The 21885-nt window shown below is 38.6% G+C and overlaps 2 protein-coding genes across 2 annotated transcripts; both read right to left on the bottom strand.

The window, feature by feature from the left end:
• Window positions 1–4812: 4812 nt before the first annotated feature.
• Window positions 4813–6057, bottom strand: LOC133876715 (uncharacterized). Its single transcript, XM_062314967.1, has one exon. The coding sequence runs from the start codon at window positions 6055–6057 to the stop codon at window positions 4813–4815; it is 1245 nt and encodes a 414-aa protein (XP_062170951.1).
• A 7367-nt stretch (window positions 6058–13424) lies between these two features.
• On the bottom strand, window positions 13425–14386 carry LOC133878141 (osmotin-like protein). The gene has a single exon (XM_062316650.1). It carries the CDS (start codon window positions 14362–14364, stop codon window positions 13594–13596), a length of 771 nt encoding a protein of 256 aa, XP_062172634.1. The 5' UTR covers window positions 14365–14386; the 3' UTR covers window positions 13425–13593.
• Between the last annotated feature and the right edge of the window lie 7499 nt (window positions 14387–21885).

Here is a 21885-nt window from a genome sequence, read left to right as displayed (position 1 = left end):
ACAGAATAACAACATTATAATACCAAATGTCTTATAATATAATATTTGGGCAGCGTAACGATGCTACAAATTATTTCTCTTTTTCACTAAATATATTTTCCTCTAAAACAAAATACTAAAACAAAATGCCTTTATATATATATATGTGGTCTTCACGTAGGTCCCATGCATATTAATGTATAAAACATATAACTAAAACAAAACACCTTTATATATATATATATATATATATATGGTCTTCACGTAGGTCCCATACATATTAATGTATAAAAGACAATCACACATACACCTAACACAAACAGGTCATGATTCTCTTTTTATTTTATGTTTACTAATAAACACACATACACGTTTAACAAAGCACACACATACAAATTAATTTACACCTTTATCAAACATACACAGTTTGACACCACACACACGCGTCTTTGTCCCTTACAGTGCACTCGTTTTGTTTTTTTTTTTTTGTAAACCAGTCTATTTAAAACAAATGAGTATATATATATATATATATATATATATATATATATATATATATATATATATATATATATATATATATATATATATATATATATATATATATATATATATATATATATATCGACTTTCCATTTAAAAGAAGAGGAACTGAACAAGAAGAAAGAAGAGAGAATCAGGGAGAACCCACTTACTGCTTCTTTGTTTTAAGAAACCCAAGAGCTCCTGATCAGAATTTTGAGGAATGTCAGAGAGTCACCAAGAGCTGAAAATCTGTTTTTCTTCTACAACTCTACTAGTGTGGTTCAAACAGAGAAGCTACAGAGGAAGTTCTTCCTCTGTTTTCTGGTTTTTACGAAAGAAGAGGAGAAGTATTTCTTCTTGTTTTTCGGTTCTAATAAAGAAACAAGTAGAAGAGAGTCTCTCCTATATACCGAAAGAGAAAGAAGAAAGGCTTCAGAAGCTTTGAAAGAAGAGGAGTTGCAGAAAGTTTGAGAGTTTCAGTTATGGTTTTCCAAATGTGAGAAGAACACCCTTTTTATAGATCTATTGATGGTCAGATTCAACCCAGGTGCTTCATAATCGACGGATGGGGATTAAAGCATGTGGGTGATGCGCTGTCCAGGTGAAAATCTTGGTAATATTCAGTGAATCTGCCTAAATATCATAATTCTTCCTTATCCCTAAATAATTACTCCTTAACCTTCGTTGGGCTATCATAAGGGGAAATATTTGGTTCCTAACTAATTTATCTTTTAATTAGTTAAGTTTGGTTCGTTAGGAAATGGTTTACCGATTACCCATCAATTGGGTTCGAATATGGAAGGATTTTGGGTAAATAAAAGACAGGTGTACGTGTCAGTTTAATTCCTATAACTATTGCGTCGACAACTCTATATATATATAGAATACTTATTTCAAACGTTTATTTATTCTACAAGTTAATTACATACATGATGTAAATTAACTATATCCTATACATATACTCATGTATGCGTATAATCATTTTTATGTATTAAAACGTGTTATTTACCCGGGTGTAACATTCCACCCCTCATACTGAAATTTCGTCCTCGAAATTTGCAATCCTAATAATCATGATACTAACTAACAACAATCAAGAAATAATAATAATTTCTTTCTCGTTACCTAATTATCTTCAACATCACTGAAGATATCCTTGGGCAGTGCCGTAGGAATCTCTTCTGCTTGATCGATAGGAGCTACAACATCTGGTTGAGCTTCATCATCGTGAGCAGGGGCAATGTCCTCCATTGGAATAATCCATCCCATATCTTGGTGTATCTGTACCATTCTATTGAGTATCACCTCATTAAGAGCCTGATTATTAATAAAGGTCTGTTGTAGCAGCATAAATTCTCCTACAGGGTCAAACACACCCAAAGGAACGGGACCTAACATAACAAGATCTGGCACCGGTAGGTCCATGGGAATGTCAGCAGGTACTGGTGGATTCATAGGTATGTTAACTGGTACATGAGGTACTAAAGGAAAGTCTTGTGGCATTGGATTCCCCTGCAGGTCCATGCCTGAAAACCAAGACTAACAAATATAATACAATGTATATCACTAAATCACATAGCAAGTATTTCAATCAAATACCGCAAAATATTTATTTATTTTTTTAACCTTAAAACAAATGTGGGTATTTGTTTCTCATGTCATGCTCAAGTTCCCAAGACGCTTCCTCTACATCGTGATTCCGCCAGAGGACTTTAACTAAAGGAATAGTTTTGGTCCTTAATTGTTGTTCCTTGCGATCAATAATTTGAATTAGCAGTTCCTCATACCTAAGATCATCTTGTACTTGAAGTGGTTCAAAATCCACAATATGTCGCGGGTCATGGACATGTTTCCTTAATGTTGACACATGGAAGATGTTGTGAATTCCGGATAAGGCTGGTGGTAGTTCAACTTTGTATGCTACAGGGCCAACAACTTCTTTAACTTCAAAAGGGCCTACAAATCTTGGGCTCAACTTCCCTTTCTTGCCAAACCGCACCACTCCCTTCATTGGTGATACCTTTAAATACACAAGGTCACCCACATTAAATTCCAGTTGGCGGCGGTGTTTGTCTGCGTAGCTCTTTTGTCGACTTTGAGCTATCAACATCCTTCTCCGGATAATAAAGATTTTATCCTTCATATCTTGTATCATCTCTGGGCCGATGAGGTATTTTTCACCAACTTCATCCCAATATAAAGGAGATCTACATTTGCGTCCATATAGTGCCTCATATGGTGCCATTCCAATAGTTGCCTGAAAACTATTGTTATAAGCAAATTCGACTAAAGGTAGATATTTAATCCACTTACCTTTAAAGTCGAGTATGCATAATCTCAGCATATCTTCTAAAATTTGAATTGTACTCTCCGATTGGCTATCGGTTTGAGGATGGTACGCAGTGCTAATGTTCAACTTTGTCCCCAAAGCTTCTTGTAAACATTTCCAGAATCTTGATGTGAAACGAGAATCTCTGTCAGATACAATAGAAACAGGCACTCCATGTAATCTGACAATATCTCTAATGTACATCTCAGCTAGCTTGGGCACCGAGTCGGTGATGTGGAATGGAATGAAATGAGCACTTTTGGTAAGTCTGTCAATCACGACCCAAATGGAATCTTGGCCACCGGGTGCTTTTGGCAATCCTACCACAAAGTCCATGGCAATCTGATCCCACTTCCACTTAGGAATATTTAAAGGTTGTAGAGGTCCCGCAGGTCTCTGATGTTCAATCTTCACCTGCTGACAAACATGACATTGAGCCACGTATTTAGCAACGTCTCGCTTCATGCCATGCCACCAGAATTTCTTTTTCAAATCTTGGTACATCTTAGTGCTCCCCGAATGGATCGTATATCGGGTTTTGTGAGCTTCGTCTAGAATATCTCTTTTCAGCTCCTCATCATTAGGTATGACAATCCTGGCATCTCCCATCCTTAGCAGTCCGTCGTCTGAGAAATAGAATCCAGAAGCGTTGCCGCGGTTAACCTTCTCCATCAGTTTCTGTAATTCGAGATCACTTCCTTGGGCCATTTTGATCCTATCAGAAGTTAATGGTTGAATAACTAGAGTTGCCAAAGCTGCTTCAACAACGTTTAACTGGATCATCCCCATATGCTGAGAAAGTTGATTTGGGGTGGTGACAGAATTTAGAACTTTATTCCATGACTTCTTGCTTAACGTGTCTGCTACGACATTCGCCTTTCCCGAATGGTACATAATGTGGCAATCGTAATCTTTGATGAGCTCCAACCACCTTCGTTGTCTCATGTTCAATTCCTTCTGCTTAAAGATATACTTAAGGCTCTTATGATCGGTGTAAATTTCGACCGTTTCTTGGAACAAATAATGCCTCCATATTTTCAAAGCGTAGACGATTGCTGTAAGTTCTAAATCATGCGTGGGGTGTTCTTCTCATGGTCCTTCAGTTGTCTAGACGCGTAGGCAATTACCTTGCCCTGCTGCATAAGTATACAACCTAGTCCTTGCAGAGATGCATCGCTATAGATAACGAATTTTTCTGACTCTCTGGGAAGTGTAAGGACAGTGCTGACATTAGCCGCCGCTTTAGCTCTTGAAAACATTCTTCACATTCGTCACTCCATGTAAAATGAGCATTCTTCTTTGTTAAAGCGGTTAAAGGGCCTGAGAGCTTGGAAAAGCCTTCAACGAATCTTCGGTAGTATCCAGCAAGTCCTAAGAAACTCCGAATCTCTCGTACATTTGTTGGTCGCTCCCAATTCATCATTGCTTCGATCTTGCTTGGGTCGACTGCTATTCCATCTTTTGAGATTACGTGACCTAAGAATGAAACTTTCTCCAGCCAGAAGTCGCACTTCTTAAGCTTGGCGAAAAGCTTCTTATCTCTTAGAACACCCAGCATCGTCTTCAAGTGCTCTTTGTGATCCTTGTGGGTGGCAGAATAAACCAAGATGTCGTCTATAAACACAACTACGAACTGATCGAGGTATTTATGAAATACCCGATTCATTAGATCCATGAATACAGAAGGTGCATTGGTCACTCCAAATGGCATAACTAGGAATTCGTAATGACCATAACGCGTACGTATTGCCGTTTTTGGTATGTCAGCTTCTTTCACCTTGAGCTGATGATAACCCGATCGAAGGTCGATCTTAGAAAAGACCGTAGCTCCTTTTAGTTGATCGAAGAGATCGTCGATTCTCGGCAACGGGTACTTGTTTTTAATCGTCACTCGGTTTAGTTCGCAGTAATCAATGCATAACCGCAAAGATCCATCTTTCTTTCTTACAAACAAAACTGGCGCCCCCCATGGTGAGACGCTAGGGGTGAATAAAACCCCGGTCTACCAAGTCTTCAAGTTGCTTCTTCAGCTCCTTCAATTCAGATGGCGCCATACGGTATGGTGCTTTATGGATGGGTTGAGTCCCTGGCATTAGATCAATAGTGAACTCGATTTCTCGATCAGGTGGCAATCCGGTTGTGACCTCGGCGAAAACGTCTGGATAGTCACGCGTTATAGGTATATCTTCTAGCTTACGCTCTCCTTCAGGTTCAACCTTGATATAAGCTAGAAATACTTGCGCACCACTTTTAATGCTCCGTCTTGCTTGAATCGCGGAAAGAAGAAATGGAGTGGCTCGTACTCGAGATCCACAAAATTTGAATTCTTCCTCACTCAGTGAGCGAAAAATAATTTCTTTCTTTCTACAATCAATGTTAGCATAGTATTTCGATAACCAATCCATTCCCAAAATGATATCAAAACCTAACATTTGAAATACTGCTAAGTTTGCCAGTAGAACTCTATCTCCTATAACAATAGGACAGTCCTCAATGAATTTCCTACATGTAACTACTTCTCCAGCAGGTGTTGATACAGTTATGTTTTGATTCAAGGGTTGAGTATTTATGCTACATAATTTAACGTATGTAGATGATATGAACGAATGCGTTGCACCAGAATCGAAAAGAGTACTTGCTAGTCTATCGAATAAAGGAATGGTACCTGTTACCACATCCGTATTTTCTTCTTCGCCTTGGTCTTCTTCTTCTTCTTCTTCTACACCACCAGGTGTGAGTGAAAATACCCGTACTGGGGCTGAGTTTTGTTGTTGAGTTGCTTTCTTAAGGCAGTTTCTCGAGAAGTGGCCAGTCTTACCACAAGTAAAACATTTTGGGTTCGCAACCCAGCAATCTCTTGTGTGTGACTTCCCACACTTGTTGCAAGGAGGTCCTTGGTCTTTATTTGCTGATGGAAGACTCTTACCCATGGATGGTCTGGAACCGCTTCCTGTGGCTGACCTCTTAGCCGGATATGACATTTGTTGCTTTGAGCGCTTCTTCAAGTCGTAAGCTGCTACAGACTCGCGAATTCCCCTTTCAGCAAGCGAAGCCACTTCTACCAGTCTGGCGTAATCCTTTATCTCCAAGTAGATTACCCTCTCTCTGATGCGAGGATTGAGGCCGTTTTCAAATCGCTCCGCTTTCGATTCTTCATCAAGAATAAGGTTGGCCGCAAACCTGGCTAATTCCATAAATCTAGCAGAGTTTTGTTCAACAGTCATATTACTTTGAACAAGGTTTTGGAATTCTATTGTTCGAAGCTGCCGCTGAGCTCTAGGGAAAAAGCGCCGATTGTATTCCACTTTAAACATCTCCCAAGTGATCACCGTCTCGTTCCCGAGTAACACTTTCCTTGCATTCCACCATCTCCCAGCTTCACCCGTCAGCTGCAATGCGAGGTACTGGACTTTCTACCCATCTGTACAGCCGAGAGTATTGTACAACACATCAATGTCTGTGAGCCATGCTTCTGCGGCGTTTGGCCCTTCGGTTCCTTCAAAAGTTCGAAAATGATAGCTAGCAAAATCGCGTAACGAACAGCCTATGGGTTCGGCCCGTTCATTAGGTCGTGGAATTCGTGATATTGCTTCGATAAGGTGTCTAGTGGCATCAGCTATAAATTGTATTAAGGCCGGGTGTATTCCATCATTGTATGGTGGCGGTGGAGGCAGAGGTGGTAGCTCTTCCTCATTATTTTCTTCGGGACGCGGGTCATGGTTAAAGTCACAGAGAGGACGGCGTCTAGGAGGCATGATTTTATATTTAAAGGAACAGTTATCCCACATTTCGTAGACTAAAAATTAATCTCTTTTAAAAAGACTATATAACACTTAAAAAAATCAACTAAAACTAATCATTTTGTAATCAATCATTAACAAGAATCCATCAATACTAATAAACAAATACATTATTATGACAATTAAAATTACCCAAGTAAATAATCATTATACACAATACATTTAAAGTGCATAAATGCATACATCCAATGAAATATGTTAGAAATTTTATTCTCACATTAATAGAATTCTATATTTTACTTAGTATATACATATATACAAACCAAAAATATCTTTGTATTCTTATAGCTCTTTCATGTTTTATTTCTATACTAAGGTCAAGTCTAGGGTCCTCAGAGCAAACTGTTCTGATACCAAACTGTAACGCCCCGCCTTTTACAAAAAGGAGTAAGTGAATTTTTTTTTTTTAATTTATTCACGTGACATTACTACAACATCAGAGTTATAAATTGGTAGCAGAAAATATAATTATTTAGCAGACTTGAATTTAAATAACACAGCAGAGCTTCTAACTGAAATACCTCAAAATATATATATAAAGTAGGTCATCATAATTATACATAAGATAGTAGTTGCGCCGCACATGGCACGTATAATTATACAGGTCAAAATATCTAGAGTTTAGTTATTTCATAGTAGCAGAAATATAAATATTGTCTCTAAAACTAAGTTAATGAACTATGTTGTAATAGTTCACAAAAGGAGGCAATCTAGCCACAGCTACTAATATCAAGATCCATCTAAGGGTCTGGATAATCCTGATATTCTTCCTCTTCAAAACCTGTATTAATAAATAACATAGAGAGAAAACAACAATACAAAATACCTAAGTGAGTCCACTGTTTCCCATAATATAATATGAATGCTGATTTATTTATGAAATGCAACATAATGAAATATAATTTCATAATCACATGTATACGTAATATATAGTCTACGGTCGCGAATCACAGACATAGATTGAATATAAACATAATTATGAAGCGGTAATATGATAAACTTAAATGCAAAGTTTAATTATCATTGTTTTTGCACTCCTCTCGTGATGGAACCAACGGTTCGGATTAGCGTGTTGTGGGAGCCAACGGTCCCAGCTGTATTAGCCAACTCTCACTTAAAACTTATTTGTTTGTTACTGGAATTCAAAGGTCCCAGCAGACTATGAGCCAAAGGTCATAACCCGTTTATTTATTAAGTGTTACGGAAGCCAAAGGTTCCATTGGCAGCCATCAACCCCCCCGCTGCATACCAGCTTTGTTATTAACCAATTTAATTAAAAATAGAGAATATGTAAAATCACATGCGCAAACAAATAAATAAGGCAGTAAACACAATATTATGGAAAAGTCCACCAGCTTCGTCCTCAGTAAGTATAGAGATACTTACAGTTTTTGCTTCAAAAGTTGTCCACATAAATATTGACTGCATAATTATATCCATGCAATAATAATAAATTAGCAAGAGATGCTAAGAGAATATTTATTATTATTACTACACTTAGTTTTAAGAAATCATTTTCTATTTAGGCATCATAACGGCTACAGATTTCGATATAAGAATTACGTAAATATTAGCGTGTCCTTAAATCCATTTATTTTATATAAATAGATAAAATAATTCATTTGATGTTAATCACATTTTTAAGTGAACATAGATGACATAACGATATAAAATATCGATACCTTGTATTTTTAATCAGACAGAATAACAACATTATAATACCAAATGTCTTATAATATAATATTTGGGCAGCGTAACGATGCTACAAATTATTTCTCTTTTTCACTAAATATATTTTCCTCTAAAACAAAATACTAAAACAAAATGCCTTTATATATATATGTGGTCTTCACGTAGGTCCCATGCATATTAATGTATAAAACATATAACTAAAACAAAACACCTTTATATATATATATATATATATATATATGGTCTTCACGTAGGTCCCATACATATTAATGTATAAAAGACAATCACACATACACCTAACACAAACAGGTCATGATTCTCTTTTTATTTTATTTTTACTAATAAACACACATACACGTTTAACAAAGCACACACATACAAATTAATTTACACCTTTATCAAACATACACAGTTTGACACCACACACACGCGTCTTTGTCCCTTACAGTGCACTCGTTTTGTTTTTTTTTTTTTGTAAACCAGTCTATTTAAAACAAATGAGTATATATATATATATATCGGCTTTCCATTTAAAAGAAGAGGAACTGAACAAGAAGAAAGAAGAGAGAAGCAGGGAGAACCCACTTACTGCTTCTTTGTTTTAAGAAACCCAAGAGCTCCTGATCAGAATTTTGAGGAATGTCAGAGAGTCACCAAGAGCTGGAAATCTGTTTTTCTTCTACAACTCTACTAGTGTGGTTCAAACAGAGAAGCTACAGAGGAAGTTCTTCCTCTGTTTTCTGGTTTTTACGAAAGAAGAGGAGAAGTATTTCTTCTTGTTTTTCGGTTCTAATAAAGAAACAAGTAGAAGAGAGTCTCTCCTATATACCTGATGAGTGCCAAATATTGTGTATTTGGACCCCTTGATTTGCACTAGTTAGACCTTTAACCTTGTTATTTTCTAATGTTTTGGTTAGTTTTTGTGTTTTCTGTTTCTGTAGGACAATAAGAGAGGAATGGCAAATTTCATAAGAAAATGACTGGAAATTCGGAGATCCTGAAAAGTCGATCGATCGAACTTAAAATTCGATCGATCGAAACTTTGCCCGAAGTCGATCGATCGAAATAAAATTCGATCGATCGAAATTTCCCAGAAACTGCTTTTGCAGAGCGCGCCAGAACGCCCAATCAGAAGCCAAAAAAGCAGTCCTCCCTCTGATTTTCGCAGCAGAACACGCTGGTTTCGTGTTTTTGGTTGTCTCTAGCAGCAGAGGAACCCTAGAGGAGGGTAGAGGAGTCATTTCTAGACCTAGCTTTCTTCTATAAAAGTCATAGCCATGCCTCCTTGTAAAAGAGGAGAGAATGGAGTAGAATAGAGCAGAAAATCTGTAGATAGGTTTAATTTCGTGCATCTTGTAGTGTATTTCAGTAGTTTTATTTTCAGATACTTTCTCTTTGTAAAGCTTTTCTTTCATTTCCATGGTTGTTCATCATTTTCTTGTGGTGTTCTTAGTCATGGAAGGCTAGTAACCTCAATTAGGGTTGATGATGAAACCTTTCCATTGATGACACTCACAATCTTGCTGTACCACTTGCACATTTAATGATATATCATATTAGTTGTTCAAGTTCCATTCATTTAAAGCTTTATCTTTTGCAATGAATGTGGTTAGTGGTGGAAAGAGGACATTTTATGTGTTTCAACCGACGAATACATTATTTTATCGGTTTGAATGATGATATCCATTGTGATTGAATGATACATTGGATGTTTTGATTTCAATTGGTACTCTTTGTGATTTGTCTATATGTTGGATTCATTTAATGGTTCTCGGGTTTATGGTTAAGAAACTTGAATGACACCCTAAACTTAATGTTCTTTGGGTGTTCAAGTGGAAACCAAGAGTGTGAATTGTAGGATTTGGTTTGGTGGATTCCTTAGCCTTAGTTCCTTTTAATTTGCATATTTCATTCCATCTCTTTTATTTAGTCTTTTGTTCTTGAATCACTTCTTAAACCTTTGGAACTAGGTTAAAATTAGGTTGATCAAGCAAGATACTAATATTTGACCATTTCCCTGTGGATTCGACCTCGAAAGAGAAAGAAGAAAGGCTTCAGAAGCTTTGAAAGAAGAGGAGTTGCAGAAAGTTTGAGAGTTTCAGTTATGGTTTTCCAAATGTGAGACGAACACCCTTTTTATAGATCTATTGATGGTCAGATTCAACCCAGGTGCTTCATAATCGACGGATGGGGATTAAAGCATGTGGGTGATGCGCTGTCCAGGTGAAAATCTTGGTAATATTCAGTGAATCTGCCTAAATATCAGAATTCTTCCTCATGTATGCGTATAATCATTTTTATGCATTAAAGCGTGTTATTTACCCGAGTGTTACAGTTATGGAGGATTATTTGGTTCGGGATCTACCTATTGAGTGGGACTCTCTTGTTAATTGGTGTAATTCTCACTTTAGAGGTAGAATCTTGATTGCCATTATTTGTAAACTTTGTTTTGGAGCTTCGGTTTATCACCTATGGAGGCACCGTAATGCTCTGCTTTATGGTAATACTTTAAGCTCAGAAGATTCCATAGTGCTCCAAGTGAAAAGAGATGTGCGTTTGAGACTTCTTGCCCGTTGTTCTACCAAGATGCTTTGTCGGTATCCTCATTTAGTTGAGATTTGGAGATTGCAGCAAGTGCTTTCTGGGTACTGAGGTCTTTGCTGCTTTTATTTGGTTTCCTCATTTCGTTGAGGTTTGGAGTTTGCAGCAACTAGGTGAGACTTGTTTTGGTCTCTGACCTTGTCTATGCTTCTCCATTGTTGGGGTTTGCTGTCTCCTTGGTTAGCCTTCCTGGTTGAGGTGTGCTCTAGATCTACAGAAGATGGCTAGCCGGAGTTCCTGCAATTACTGCGGTTTTGAAGCTAGCAGCTGTGCTATTTTACTGTTGATGATGCTGTCTTCAGTATAACCACTCAACTGCGGTTATGTTGGATGTTTTGATATGTTGCTTTTTAGGTGTTGTAGCCTTTGCTGACTGGATTGTAGTTCGGTATGGCTGTTTGTTGTTTTGTTTCTCTAGTTAGGAGCTTGTTTCTAGTCTTCTGGAGCGTTTGTAGACATTTTGAGTTTGAGCTTTATAAAGCATTTATTCATCCAAAAAATAAAATAAAAGATTGACTCGATGGAGATTATTGAGAAGATTAATTTGAATGCATATCGGTTGAAGCTGCCAAGCCATATCAAGACGGCCGGTGTTTTCAATGTCAAACATCTTGTTTCGTTCACGAGAGATACTTATGATGAGGATTTGAATTCGAGGGCGAATTCTCACCAACCTGGGCAGGATGATATAAAACAGGCAACATTTGAATTTATGAAGAAAAGCTGGAGCAAACATAGGCGTTCATACGAGGTCTAAGACTCGTACATACGAGTTTGGGCAGAAGACTGCAGGAAGGCTCCATAAAACTTCGTTCATAATCTTGTCTGAAGTCTCGTACGAACGAGATGATCCTGGGGAGTAATAGTACATAGCACTCACTCACTATCTCATCTAATTAAAGTCCTATTCGTATGAGGTGATCCAGGGGACTTACAGTACCTCTCTCTCGTTCATTATCTTGTACGTTCGATGTTATGTATGAGCGAGTGATGAAATTTTTAAAGTTTACCGCAAACTCGTACAAATGAGTTAAGCGATCCCGTTCATATGAGCTGTGACAGGTTTGCTAAACCGACTTATTTCAGTTTTCTATTATGTTTAATTAATTAGGAGTTTCTCTGCTATAAATACATTTTATGGACGACGTAAAAGGGGGGTAGCTTTTGAATATATATATATATATATATATATATATATATATATATTTTTTTTTTTTTAATTTCAGAATAATCAAGCTAGGGTCCCTCGAGTTGGAGCATATATGTAGTTTCCAAGTATATTGGACCGCGCGATATTGTGTTGCTGAATAATAATATCTTAGAGACAATTGATTTTTTATTTATTTTTTGTGTTTGGCAGCTATGGAGTACTTTAATGAGAAAGCTAATTGATGTTTTAAATTTAACTTTATTAAGTCATGTATAAGTCATAACAGTATAAAAAATTACATATCTATAAAATCAACTTTAAATATAACTTTTCTTTTAAATACAAAAATGTTCTAGTTTGCTATAGACATGTATATGAAAAAAAAAATAAAAAAAAGAACTTTGTATTTCCTTCGAATTGTGTTCAACAACAGTCTTTCATGGAATAAAATTCATCTATCATAATTTTTGTAGTGAAATCCTTAGTAATTATTTTCTCAATATAAACTAGCAAATGATTTGCTAGAAATTCATCTTTTATTCTATTACGTAATCTAGTTTTTACTAGTAGAATAAATTTTTTGGGAGGTTGAATTTCATTTTTGTCGGGGCCATCGTATGGTTAACCCTTAAAAAATAAAAAATAAAATTTAAGTGTTTTGAAATTTTTTTTGGTGGGGGCGTATATGGACCTTCCACCTTCCAAGGTGCCTCCGCCAGTACTGTAGATCATATAATATATTAAAAATTACATTTCTATCTCACAATTATTTCACAGTGTTTATGTAATAGTCCTAATCAATTTTTGTTAAGTAAAAAGACAATTTAATAATTGGTTGGGACGTACTGTTACGCCAACGTGGTGATCAGATCCATAATTGTAATATCTATAAAAGAAATTAAATGCTAAAACTTATATTTTTATCTCAAAATTATTTTACAGTGTCAATATAATAGTCTTATAATCAATTCTTGTTATAAAGAAATAAAATTAAAAATCAATAATTAGTTGGGATTACTACGCCAACGCGATGAAATGGATGATAATTGTAGATAAAAATTTGATTTCTAGGCTTCTAGCTAGCATTATATATGTTGGAGGAGGATGAAAATTTCTGAGGATCGGAGAAAAAGAAAAGAAGACAATAAGACAATAAGTAATTATTAATTAGATACATTAAACAAAACCCCAAAATCCAATTATTACATCCGAGCTTTGTTACTTACACAACAGGTTGTGCACAACAAGTGCTGTTGTGTAACAAGCATTTTTCATTACATCCACACTCCAATCCTTAAAGCGACGTACGCCCACATACAACATAAGACACAACAAAGTGACACAGACCTTAAAGAACTCAGCCCAAACTTTTTTATTTTTCCAGCTTCAAACAAAAACCTCAAAAGATCTTAAAGAACACAAATTTTTTTTATTTTTGCAGCTTCAAACAAATTAAAAGCCTTAAAGACGTGCTAATGTGGGCATGCAGCATATGGAATATCTTGGTCGATCGATCTCTAGTGGCAGAAGGTGATCTCCAGCATACGTGGTGACGAGCAGTCGTGCATAAGAGATGGTTGACCATGCGCATACGTAAACGTCGCAGGGCACGCGCTTCTGAAGAACTCGGAGTACTTGGAAGACATGCACGCGAGGTGATTCCTACCGAACGCCTCGCACCCACTCTTGCATGCCACGACCGGCCCGTGACCCTGCGGTGAACGGAGCTGCAACTTTTCGGGACACGTTTGGAGCAGGTTGGCGCTACAGCCAACCACGGGGCATCTCCCCTTGTCGGCCTCGTGAGCGGTCACAGTCATCGGCACGTTAAAGCCTTCGGCTAGGCTGACACCGTAGGAGGAGAGGTTGTTGTAGCCTTGGAGCCTAAGATGAGCCCGCGTGGTGGGAGTGGAGCTGCCTATGCGGCCGCAGTGGAGCCGGCCGCCGCAGTCTCCGGTGGCGCAAGTGAATATTTTGTTTGCGTGGGTACGGTGGGTGCACCCGGTGCGTGCCCAAATCTGGCCAGACCAGTGGTGGGTAGGAGCAGGGAAGGAAAGGGTGGTCTGGGTGTCGAGCACGAAGCCGCCGCGCTCAAGGACGGCGTGGCCCAAGTCCGGGTTGATTGCTGGCCAGACCGTGAAGGGGCATTTGTTGACCAGGGTTAAGATGAGCCTAGCCGGGTGCGTGGCTGTGGAGAGGGTGCAAAGGACAAGGAATGTGGCGGTGAAGAAGAGAGTGGAAACCATTTTGTGAGAGTTCAAGTGTGCGAGTAAGTGTTGGGTTTGCATGGGGTTTTATAGGCATGAATATTTGACGGAATAGAGAGACCAAATGAGCTAATTAGAAACTAGAGAAGGCATATGGAGTTGATTAATAAAATTGAAAAACTTGGGGAGATAATTAAAAGAAGGGTAAATGATAGATTTTAAATAACATCTTCACTACTCCCATTTTTTTTTTTTTTTCAAGTTTCACTGTATAAGTATATCGCAAATTTGAAATGGATCATTTTGTAGGTTTTCCGGCGAATTTTGCACCGTTTCATGAGGAGTGATTGTTACACTCATGTTGTACAATACCTGCACTCACACCAGACACAAAGAAGTGGGGCTCAGTGTATGAGTTTCACTTCCTTGTGTCTAGTGTGAGTGCACAAGTTGTACAGGTGAAGTGTAACGATCATTTTTCCTGATTCATTAGTGTCGTGTCAGATTTTTTTGCCCCATCACATTAGTATAATAATATTTTTAATTTTATTAAAAAATAATAATAAAATCTTTTTAAAAAGAAAATTAAAAAAGGGAAACCCCGGCCCCTTGGGGGCCACCCTCATCGCTAGCTAGCCAGCCACCACCACTGTGGCCAGCGATAGGGGTACCCCTTGGGGTTGGCAAGGGTGATGAGATTAGTTTGCTTTGAATATGTAAGTATATAATCAATTTGCATGATGAATTTATAATTGTATTTGTGTATATATTCTTTTGTTGAAACTTGTGTAATTTGAGTTAAGCTTTTATTTCTTTAGATTGTATTTGTGTAAATTGTCAAGTCTTTTAGAGTTTGTTTGGAAGTGCGTTAATGAGTTTTTAATATATAAAAAATTGTGCCAAATAAAAATAATTTTCTTTGGTAAAAAAACTTAAAAACCAATTTTATTTATTTTACTGTTTTTGCTCCAACGTAATCCCAAAGGCTCTTGATGTAAAGTCCTTTAAAGTTGTTTGGTGGCAATTCCATCGCTTGGAATTAAACTCGTTTAAATTATGTGAAGTCTTTTAGAAACTGATTATAGCATAATTTTATCGCTAAATGATGAATAATATTTGCCTTTATTTATTTATTTTATTTTTTAAAACCATTCGTTTTTTGGGTTAAATATTAGAATTGCACGAAAAAAATAAAATTGCCATTTTTCTTTTGCTGACTTCCAGCTGAGCTAGAACTTTCAAAAATTCCTTTAGTTGAACTCAATAAGAGGGGTCAAACTCGTCGTGCTCGAGCTCATACAAATATTTGTGGAGCCGAGCCCAAACATGCCAAACTTGGATCTGATCAGCTCAATTACAACTCGATTTAATTAGAACTATCCATATAATCCTTTTCCTATTTTATAATGTACTAATTTATCACCTTTTATATGTAATTTTTTTTTTTTGAATAGACCATTTATATGTAATTACTAGCTAGGAGGATGGCCATGCAAAGTACCGATTGATCAATACATGAAATATGATATTAATAATATATATGGATATAAATTTTTTACAAACTGGTTTGTAAGAAATTTTATATAACTCACATATAAGAGTGACATATGTAATTTAAAAATGTGATAAGCATATGTTTTTTTTAATAATACTATTAAAAAAGTATGTGAGAATCACATGTTAAAACAACATGTATTTTTCACATGCCAAGGGACACATGTCAATCTTATATGTGGGTTGTATGAAATTTCCTACAAACCGATTTGTAGAAAATTTTTGTTCAATATGTATTATTTATTAAATTTTCCAAACTTAAATTTTTATTATTTATAATCCTTCTGTTAGTATTTTGGCTTTATTCTGATATTGAAGAAGGCCCAATTTGTTTATGCTGTTCACTTTCGCCTTCCTTTCTGTCTCTGCAAGCATATTCTGGGAGTTATGCTCGAGGCTCATGATGAGGGCACTGCCGGTCTTCCTTTTGGCTGCCTCATTACTCAGATCATCCTGCAGTCCGGTATCAATGTAGATGGAGAGCCTAGGATGAAGATGAAACAGCCCCTCAACAAACAGACTTTGCTGAAGTTGAATGCGCAGGTGCGGAGAGAGGATTCTGATGAGGATATACCTGCTGCGATGCATGTTGCTTTTCCGGACGTAGCTTCATCCTCTCACACTGTCCCGCCATCTGAGCCGGAGGTAAATTTTTCTCAGATTATGGAGGCTCTTGCTACTCTTCAGGGGGGGATGAGCAATATGCAGGTGTCGATGTCCACCTTGCAGCAGTCCGTGTCCTCCATGCAGCTGGAAATGCGGTCCATTGGCAAGAGGGTGGAGCAGACCCATCTGGACCTTCAAGAGTGCCTCCAAGTCCATCATCCAGATAGCAGTGATGATGAGGCTGCTGCACCCAAGGCTGCACGTCGAATTCCCAGAGCTACACCTATGGCAGAGGATGTTTGATTCTCTCGTGTTTATCTGTTGTCTTTTTATTGTTTTATTATTCTGAGACAATTTGTTGCTTATTATAACTGTTGAACTTATATTACTCTGTTTCCCGGGTCCTTCTGAGACCGTTAGGGGGAGTAATTTTTATTCAGATGGTTGTTTTATTACTCTGTTTACCCTTTGTGACAAAAAGGGGGAGTAATTTTTATTTTTGGATCGGGAATGTATTTCCAAACCGGTCAAGTGATTTTTGTCCCAGAATGGCCAAAGGGGGAGTTTGTTAGTATTTTGGCTTTATTCTGTATTTGGACAAAATCACTTATGTGTAAATGATGCGGCAAACAGGGATTCCTCTTTTCAGAGTGAAGTAAGAAGAATTTCAAAGTTCCCTGTCAGCCGTCCGGACGATGTGTCTTCCCGTCCGGACGCCCATCTGTCTACTGTTCCATCCGTCCGGACGACGTGTCACTCCGTTCGGACGACGTGCTTCTTCCGTCCGGACACCTACATCGTATCGAGAAGCTTCTGTGCAAACTTGCTCCATCCGGACGTTTCAGCAGCACGTCCGGACGCCTATCAGTTCTCGAACGGATCACTGATTCTTTCTAAAGTTTCAAGAAAGGGAAGATCAATCAACCGTTCGGACGATGTGGTATCCGTCCCGTCCGGACGCGTATCTCTGTACGGCAAGAATCGCTGTTCAAAATGAACCGTCCGGACATCTGACAGCAGTGGTCCGGACGCTGGTGCATCGTATATGGTAACTGCCGATTGGACTTCAACTGTCCAGACGTATCCCCCTCATGGTCCGGACGCACGCGCATCAGATATGGAAATTGCGTGTTGAAGTTTAGCCGTCCGGACATTCCTACCCCATGGTCCGGACGCGCGAAGCCTGTTATGAAAATTACTTGCAGCGGACGTGCGTCCGTCCGGACGATCGAGCCATCCCATCCGGATGATGTTCTTATACAGGAAAGATTTCTCCGCGAAAATTTCAAAAAATCCTGTCGCACAGTTGTCCGTCCGGACGGCCATGATCCACCGTCCGGACGGCTCCCAGGCAAATTTTTCCTGACGCCCATTCTGAACCCCAGCCTATAAATAGGGGTCCTTGGGCACTTAGAGCTGCAAGAATTCGGTGTGAATTCCATTAGAGCTCAGAGACGTGATATCTCCTCTAAAGCCGTTTTTTTCAAGTGTGTTGTGCTGTAAACCGTAGTCTATTTTAGAGGTCGACTCTAAGGTAAGGAGTTCCATTGAAGACCCCTTCAGGTAGGTGAACCTGGTTGAGAAGCGTTCGTGTTGGGTTACACGTCAGAGATCAAGGTACGACCACTGCATCGGTACATGTGAGTGTTACTGTCTTGTATCTAGCTTTGTCTTCTGAATAGTGGAATTCTTGGGTTTGGCTGCCCCAGAGTGGTTTTTCTCTTAACTGAGTTTCCACTTCATCAACAAAAATCTTTGTGTCATTTACTTTTCGCTGTGCTTTAATTTTTGTTGACACTTGTTGCACATGCTTTACTTTTAGAAGTCATTTCAATTTTTCAATTGGTATCAGAGCAGGTACACTCTATTTTAGGATTTATTTCCTGAGTGTGATCCTTATCTATTGTGACTTCTTTTTTTTTTACACCTTTTATCATGAATTCTTCTCTGTTATCTAGTGAGGATTCTGATATTATGCTCTTTAAGGTTTTTAATAAATTGAAGAATGCTCAACATTCTAAATTTTTTCATAAAGAGCTTAAAAAGGTGAAGCAAGAAAAAGAGTCTTTGATTGTTCAATTGTCTGAATCACATGATTTGATTGACTCTTTGAGATCTGAGAATACCATGCTATTTGACATTATTGATTCACATGAGAAGAAATTGGAAAAATTCTCTAGTGATAATTTGAAAAGCATGCTTTGTATTCATTCAGATATTTTCAACAAGTCTGATTTAATTGTTGATTACTTGAGTACTTCTACTTCACATGTTGTTGATTCTGAATTAGATTCCATTAGTATTAAGCCTGTGATAGTAGACATTGCTTGTTTGGATAATTCTTGCTTGAACAATTGTGTGATGCCCAACCCCAAGGAATCAAGAACACAAGGTAAGTTTGTTCCTACTTGTCATAATTGTGAGAAAATTGGTCATATTAGGCCAAATTGTTATTTGTTAAAATCCTACAGGCCTTGGATTAAGTAGGATGCTATGAGGAAAAGTGAAGTTGATGATTCTTCCTCATCAAAATATGTCCCTCCGCATAGGAGACATATAAAAGGTAAGGGTAATGTTATTTGTAAGAATGCTAACCATAATTTTGCAGAGAATACAAAGAAGCATTCAAACAAAAAAAGCTTGCCTACCTGCCATCACTGCGGCATCACCGGTCACATCCGACCCAATTGTCCACATCTCCAGGCTCAGAAGTCTAAGGTTCAGAAGGAGCTGCCAACAAAAGCTACATCAGGCACCCTACTTCCTACGGCACTTCAGGCTCCGTAGCATCAGTAAAGGTTTGTTCCTGCAAATCAGAGTGGCAAACCAAAGAAGAACAAATCAAGGCGTTACAAGAGAAAGCTGCAGAAGCCCAGTGGCAGCCATGGCTATGAAGGATTGCTTAGCCTAATACAAGGTATGCTAAGGAGAATGGACAACATGGACAAGACCTGCAAGCCACCACCTCGAGTCAAGCAGGTATGGGTCAAGAGTGATGAGACCATTCACCCCATGAGGGGGAACGAACGCACCTAGCAAGAGAAGGTGTTCATGCCTAGGATTCAGTTCCTAATCCTAAGGCATCAGGTTTGATTGCTTGCACATTTACTTGTTCTATTTGTGTGCTTACTATGCAATCTAGGAACTAGTTATGTTTGCCCCTTTGTGTTTTCTTGAGAAAACTTTGCAGGTATTTTTGGAGAAGACAGAAAAAGCAGGTCGAGCGACTGTTTTTTGTAATGGCATCATTGAGCGTACACAGGTTTGATCGTGCCTTAGCATATGATGTCTTTTCCATATTGCTTGTTATTTTTGTTTTTAATAATAAAATAAAATAAAATTGGGGAGAATTTGCAGGATTTTTTTCTTCTTCTTTGGCTTATTAGATATTGCATGCATTCTTGCCTGATATCTCAATTCGGTTTGCATTGATTCAATATGCTTAGATATAATTGAGAATTTTGACTATATTGGCCAAGTGTTTTTCCTGTTTATACAAAAGTAGGATAGCTTCTTTCCTCATGCGATGAAAAAGTGCACTATCCCGGACTCCCCTAAAAGGTACATCTTTTCTTCTCTGACTCTTTGCTTTTGGAAATTTTGGATAAGAGAAGAAATCCTTGATAAGATGGCCAAATTGACCACAGGCTAGTTGAACCTAACATCTATAAACTTTGGCACTCCCTACAGTTTGTAGTTCTATAAGATTCGAGCAGTATTTCATAAAAAGTTTTGTGCTTTAAATTTGTTTAATCACTGCTTATGTGCTTAAATTCACCTTGCTCTCTATGAGCAAGTAAAATTTTATCTTGTCCTTTATGGTACAAGTAAAACAAAATATGTGCTGCATCTTAGGGGGAGTGTATCAGATGAGGGTGTCTAGGCCCTTGCAAGTTATAAGGTTTGACTTTTGGCTAAATCTGTCTTTGATTTTCTCTCATGTCTAGAAAATGTAGTTGCTATTTATCATGTCTTGGAAAGTCTTACCTGGTGGGAAAAAGAGTCTCCACACACACACGCATTACTTGAATTGAGTTGCCTATTTGATTTTTATATGATCAAGAAAAATTATTTGTGCCAATTGAAATCTCAACTTCCTTTTATATCTTTGTTTATATTTTAGATGCGTTCTGATTGTGTTATCAGTTGATTATGTATGCGTATTCTGACACTGACTTGAGAAAATTTGATCTCTGTAAATGTTTCTCAGTTTTTCTTGTGTTTCAGTGTGGAGCGTCCGGACGGTATTCCTTGGAGTCCGGACGGGTGTAGCATGGTATTCCGGACGGTATTCTCTGGAAGTCCGTACATGTGCAATGCCTTGTCGTCCAGACAGGTCTTGTTGTACGCCCGGACTCACGTGCGTTGTCACCATCGTTCGGACGGGTAATTTATTTCGTCCGGACGAGCATGACCGTTACGCACGTTCCCGAGGCCCACGAGTCCGGACGTCTGGAAAACTTCGTCCAGACGGGTCACCCACAGAGGCCATAAATGGCCCAGAATCGGTCATTGCTGAACGGAACGTGGTCCGTGTAGATATCATGGTGCCTCCGCTGAACAGTATCCATGAGACTATCAAGCATTATCAGTGGACCTGGCTCTATACCTGTGCCTGCATCATCCTCACCAGGCTGGTCAGACTCTTTTATTCAAACTTGGAGGTTGCTCAGGATGATGAGCGTGGGACGGTACTGCAGTCCACCATTAACGGACACATAATCACTGTTGATCCTCAGATCATCAGACAGTTTATCGGGGTACCTGTTCTTGATCTAACTGCCAGTCCATTCAACGAGGTGGTGCTTCCTCCCTCTATGGATGAGCTCCGAGAGTTTTTCCATGCTGCTCCACAAGGTGAGGAGCATCCGACCTCCATCAAGATTGGTGCTCTAGGTCCAGCTCATCGTATGTTGGCCAAAATTATTCTGCGCAATCTGTGGTCGGTTACCAGGCGCAGTAATCTGATATTGAAGAAGGCCAAGTTTGTTTATGCTGTTCACTTTCGCCTTCCTTTCTGTCTCTGCAAGCATATTCTGGGAGTTATGCTCGAGGCTCGTGATGAGGGCACTGCCGGTATTCCTTTTGGCTGCCTCATTACTCAGATCATCCTGCAGTCTGGTATCAATGTAGATGGAGAGCCTAGGATGAAGATGAAACAGCCCCTCAACAAACAGACTTTGTTGAAGTCGAATGCGCAGGTGCAGAGAGAGGATTCTGATGAGGATATACCTGCTGCGATGCATGTTGCTTTTCCGGACGTAACTTCATCTTCTCACACTGTCCCGCCATCTGAGCCGGAGGTAAATTTTTCTCAGATTATGAAGGCTCTTGCTACTCTTCAAGGGGGGATGAGCAATATGCAGGTGTCGATGTCCACCTTGCAGCAGTCCGCGTCCTCCATGCAGCTGGAAATGCGGTCCATTGGCAAGAGGGTGGAGC

Source organism: Alnus glutinosa, chromosome 9, assembly GCF_958979055.1.
Source record: "Alnus glutinosa chromosome 9, dhAlnGlut1.1, whole genome shotgun sequence".
Classification (NCBI taxonomy): domain Eukaryota; kingdom Viridiplantae; phylum Streptophyta; class Magnoliopsida; order Fagales; family Betulaceae; genus Alnus; species Alnus glutinosa.
Note: the sequence above shows the minus strand (reverse complement) of the source record. Positions and strands in the feature narration are given on the sequence as shown.

Bases quoted from the DNA above. Each gene is read 5' to 3' on its own strand.
- LOC133876715 (XM_062314967.1), bottom strand. From the start codon at position 6,057: ATGACTGTTGAACAAAACTCTGCTAGATTTATGGAATTAGCCAGGTTT.
- LOC133878141 (XM_062316650.1), bottom strand. From the start codon at position 14,364: ATGCAAACCCAACACTTACTCGCACACTTGAACTCTCACAAAATGGTT.